Source organism: Colobus angolensis, unplaced genomic scaffold (assembly GCF_000951035.1).
Source record: "Colobus angolensis palliatus isolate OR3802 unplaced genomic scaffold, Cang.pa_1.0 Scaffold18, whole genome shotgun sequence".
In the NCBI taxonomy this organism is placed as follows: domain Eukaryota; kingdom Metazoa; phylum Chordata; class Mammalia; order Primates; family Cercopithecidae; genus Colobus; species Colobus angolensis.
In genome coordinates, this window is record NW_012114932.1 from 538,136 (window position 1) to 543,519 (window position 5,384).

At 40.9% G+C, this 5,384-nt stretch overlaps 1 protein-coding gene across 1 annotated transcript in view; it reads left to right on the forward strand.

The window, feature by feature from the left end:
- VPRBP (Vpr (HIV-1) binding protein) overlaps window positions 1-5,384 on the forward strand; it is a 124,303-nt gene that overhangs the window by 78,508 nt on the left and 40,411 nt on the right. The window contains exons 9-10 of the mRNA XM_011939299.1: window positions 2,282-2,461; window positions 3,034-3,243. Coding sequence (XP_011794689.1) covers window positions 2,282-2,461; window positions 3,034-3,243 — 390 coding nt within the window. The remainder of the gene's footprint in view (window positions 1-2,281; window positions 2,462-3,033; window positions 3,244-5,384) is intronic.

Here is a 5,384-nt window from a genome sequence, read left to right on the forward strand (position 1 = left end):
ATGCCTGGCTACTTTTTATACTTTTTTTTTTTTTCCAGAAAGAGTTTCACTTTTGTTGCCAAGCCTTGAGTGCAGTGGCATGATCTGGGTTCACTTCAACCTCCACCTCCCAGGTTCAAGTGATTCTCCTGCCTCAGCCTCCCGAGTAGCTGGGATTACAGGCACGCGCCACCATGCCTGGCTACTTTTTATACTTTTTTTTTTATTTTTTTTTTTTTTTTTGACAGAATCTTGCTCTGTTGCCCAGGTTGGAGTGCAGTGGTGCCATCTTGGCTCACTGCAGTTTCCAACTCCCAGGTTCAAGCAATTCTCCTGTCTCAGCCTCTAGAATAGCTGGGATTACAGGCGCCCACCACTGTGCCTGGCTAATTTTTGTGTTTGTAGTAAAGACAGGGTTTCACCATGTTGGCCAGGCTGGTCTCGAACTCCTGACCTTGTGATCCCTGCACCTTGGCCTCCCAAAGTGCTGGGATTACAGGCATGAGCCACCACGTCTGGCCTTTTTTTTTTTTTTTAATGACAGGTTCTCGCTCTGTTGTCCAGGCTGTAGGCTGTAGTGCAGTGGTGTGATCACAGCCTGCTGTAGCCTTGACCTCCCGGGCTCAAGCCATCCTCCCTCTTCAGCCTCCCAAGTAGCTGGGACCATAGATGTGCACCACCACACCCGGATAATTTTTCTACTTTTTTTTTTTTTTCTACTTTTTGTAGAGATTGGGTTTCACCATGTTGCCCAGGCTGGTCCCGAACGCCTGGACTCAAGTACTCCTCCCACCGTGGCCTCCCAAAGTGCTGAGATTACAGGCATGAGCTACCACACTCAGCTGATGCTTGTTTTATATTAACAAATTATTTGTTATGGAGATAATAAACCATCTCAACTGTTATTAGGGCTGCAGAGAGGTTTTCTGTTTGGTTCTAGTGTTCTTCTAGTTAAGACTCTTTCATATATAATAAATTTTTTTTTTTTTTTTTTTTTTTTGAGATGGAGTCTCGCTCTGTTGCCCAGACTAGAGTGCAGTGGCAGGATCTCGGCTCACTGCAACCTCTCCCCCTTTGGTTTAAGTGATTCTCCTGCCTCAGCCTCCTGAATAGCTGGGATCACAGGCACGTGCCACCATGGCTAATTTTTTTTTTTTTAAGTAAGTGACAGGGTTTTACCATGTTGGCTAGGCTGGTCCTGAACTCCTGACCTCAAGTGATCCACCCACCTTGGCCTCCCAAAGTACTGGGATTACAGGCATGAGCCACCATGCCTGGCCTTGTGATTTTTTTTAAAGTATAAATGGGTTATACATATGTATGTGGTTTTTCGTTTTTGTTTTTGTTTTGAGGCAGGGTCTGACTCTGTCGCCTGTGCTGGAGTCCAGTGGCATGATCTTGGCTCACTGTGGCCTCTGCCTCCTGGGTTCAAACCATCCTTGCAAGTAGCTGGGACAACAAGGGAACACCACCACACCTGGTTAATTTTTGCATGTTTCGTAGAGGCAGGGTTTTGCCATTTTGCCCAGGCTGTGGGTTGTACATCTGAAAAGTGATGGGCTCCTGGGATCCCCTAGGAAAGCAAAGCTCTTGTTAGTTCTATTCCTGGAACATTTTTCTAATATTCTTATTTGGTGTGTCTTTTCTGGTAGAGTGAAATGGGTAATTTCTTCTTGAGCTATGACATTATCTTTGCTTATTAATAATATCCGTTTTAATTTGTTTTTCTTTTGGTGTTTATACAAGATAAGTAGTCTTTTGGGAGTAATAAACTAATGCTGTGTGTGTGTACATACAAAATTACTTACGGCTAAGATAGAGAAAAAAATATCAAGGAAACCTGGGGATGCTTTACAATTTCATTTTGTAACCCATAGTAGACATCAAAATGTGTGTGAATTAACCAGAGAATGAATACCAAACTCCTAGACTTAGGATCAGAAATCTGAGCCATTTTTATCACATTGGAGAAGTTCCTTACCTCTTCCTCTTCTTTTAAGTGAGAATCCTAATACCCGTATAAGGGAGCCCTCGTGAGCGGTAAATGATGTAAATATTTGTTGGCACTCAAAGTATAGGTTGTATTTAAATATTTATCTAAAATTAGGTCGTTTTCAGGTTTGGAATGGATTGTGTTCTAAAATTGCTTTTGTGTTATAACCTAAACGTTGTACTAAGAGTGACTTGATTGGAAATGGTCATTGTATTCTGCAGATATCTATACTGGTGAATTTTTCATCCTGTTCAAGGGCTCCTTTGCCCACAATTTAAAAGCATTGTTTTATTTGTATTTTTTTTGCAGGTTTGCATGCATCCCCACAATGTTCTGTCTGATGTGGTGAACTATACCCTGTGGTTAATGGAGTGTTCTCATGCTTCAGGATGCTGCCATGCTACCATGTTTTTTTCAATTTGCTTCTCATTTCGGGCCGTCTTGGAGCTCTTTGACCGCTATGATGGTCTTCGTCGTCTGGTGAACTTGGTGAGATTCTTTCAGTGCTTTTCTCACTAGGATTAAGGGTCCTGGTTGTCTTGGCTGCCCTTTAATAGCACACCGTTGAAGAAAGGAAGCTTTTGGTTAGAGGAGTTTTGCTGCCATTCTTTTTGTGAGGTTTTTTTTTTTGTTTTTTTGTTTTTTCCTTCCTTCACAAATTTCTCTTTTTCTTTAGTAATTTGAGGACACTGTGCCATTGTAGACTTGCCTTGGATATAGTAATCTTATCACGGGGATTGGCAGTTGATGATCTTGATCTTTCTAAAAGCAATAGTTTTATGCCTGTATATTTTTTGCTGTGATTAAAAGCTTGTTCATTTTTCGGTATGGGTTTAATGTTGCATTTTCATATAGCTACTGTTATCATGTTGTATACATAGATATACATAAATATGCTTTCATATTTTTCAGTATTGTTAAGCATAAAAGTTTACTGATACATAAGCAGAATGTGTGTGGAAAATAAAAAAAGTTTACTAAAATATTTTCCCATTTTTTAATCTTTTTACTTAACTCTTGCCTTTTCCCCTCTTTTACCCCAATATTTTGTATCTTAATAGATCAGTACTTTGGAGATTCTAAATTTGGAAGATCAGGGTGCACTTCTGAGTGATGATGAAATATTTGCTAGCCGCCAAACTGGGAAACATACGTGCATGGCCTTGCGCAAATACTTTGAGGCTCACCTGGCCATTAAATTGGAACAAGTGAAGCAGTCACTTCAGAGGACTGAGGGTGGCATTCTTGTCCACCCGCAACCCCCGTACAAGGTGAGAGGACCTTGCCTTGAAAGGGAAAGTTCTGTTAGCCCTCTCTGTAGCATCTCAGTCCTGAAACTCACATTCAGATCAGTGGACTCTGTGTTATGCCCATTGTTGGAGTATACTTCCCTGTTTGAAGGCAGAACCAATTGAAAAATGGATGTAATAGGTGAATTTCAGGGAATTATTTTGCTTCCAGTTGTAAGTTGCTGGGATTCTAGAACTAAAAGATTAACTGAAGTGTGTATAAAAAAGCTTTCTTTTTTTCTTTTTGAGATAGTCTCCCTCTGTCGCCCAGGGTGGGGTGCAGTGATGTGACCACAGCTCATTGCAACATTAACCTCCCAGGCTCAGGTGATCCTCCCACCTCACCCTCCTGAGTAATTGGGGGACTACAGGCACACACCATCACACCCAGCTAATTTTTAAAGTTTTTGTGGAGATGGGGGTCCAACTATGTTGTCCTGGCTGGTCTTGAACTCCTGGGCTCAAAGAGGCCTCCCACCTCGACCTCCCAAAGTGCTAGAATTATAGGTGTAAGCCACTGTACCTGGCAAAGAACTTTTTTGTATGAAAAGTACTAGATGATTTGCCTTCTGTGCAGAATTTCTTTTCTGAAAATGTGTTTATAACTCCACTTCTCTATCATTGTGGAGTTTGATATGTTTTGGGATACAGATGAGTAGCTGCATGTTTTTTAAAAAATCACCAACTGATTTCTTGAGGCCAGTAGTTTGAGACCAGCCTGGGCAACAATAGTGAGACCCTGTCTTTACAAAAATTTTAAAAATTGGCTGGGCCCTGTGGTGTGCATCTGTAGTTCCAGCTACTTGGGGGCAGAGATGGGAGGATCATTTGAACCCAGGAGTTCAAGACTGCAGTGAGCTATGATCATACCACTATACTCTGGTCTGGGCACAGACTGTCTCAAAAAAAAAAAAAAAAAAAATCCCTGGTGTTAGGAAAGAAAAGAGAAATGTTAAGGAATCTTAGTCTTTTTGTTTATTTTAAATAATATTGGGTTTTCTTTTGTGAGGGGTTGGTTGTCTCAGAGGACTTTTGTATTTAACAGTTTAACTGAATATTAGGTCAAGAGATTTTGTTAATTTTCTAGGTTATTTTGTGGTAATTTGTGTCCTCATTTTTTAGCACCTAGCATCTCTCCTGCTCCATAACAAATTTGCCACAGAATTTGTTGCGCATGGTGGAGTACAGAAATTACTGGAAATACCTCGTCCTTCTATGGCTGCAACCGGTGTATCTATGTGTTTGTATTACCTATCCTACAATCAGGATGCCATGGAAAGAGTAAGTCTCATCTATACAGGTTTGTGGGGATGAGATTTGGTTGGGGACAACCTCTTTAAAAGATCACATTTGTAGAATGACTTCTGGATAAGAAAAAAACAATAGTTGAATAAATAAATTTTAATGAAAGAAGCAAGGAACGTGAATGTCTAGTCTTTATAAAGCATTCTAAAAATGTAAAATTGTTTAGAAATGATTCTATTTTTTTCTGATTCTACTGCGAAAATGCTGGGTGGATTGGAGTCTGGGAGCTTTATTTAGTTTTTGCCATTTCTATGGCATTAAGATTAGCCTTCAGGTACTTTTCTGATGTCTTAGTGGAGTGACATTTATGAGTTATTGTAAAAACAACAGGCTGGGCACAGTGGCTTACACCTGTAATCTCAGTGCTTTGGGAGGTTGAGGTGGGTGGATCACCTGCGGTCAGGAGTTCAAGATCAGCCCGGGTATCATGATGTAACCCTGTCTCTACTAAAAGTGCAAAAATTAGCCAGGCATGGTGGCAGATGCCTGTAATCCCAGCTACTTGGGAGGCTGAGGCAGGAGAATTGCTTGAACCCAGGAGGTGGAGGTTGCAGTGAGCGGAGACTGCCATTGCACTCCAGCCTAGGCTACAGAACAAGACTCCGTTTAAAAAAAAAAAACACCACACACAACAGACCTAGTCTCTCACTGATTCATTCACACACAAATTTATATTGTATATAGGGGTGTATGTGTGTGTATATTTTTAGAGATAAGGTCTCGCCCTATTGCTCAAGTGCTCAGCCTACTAGGTAGCTAGGACTATAGGCTTGTGCCACCATGCCTGGCTACTTTTTATACTTTTTTTTTTTTTTTTT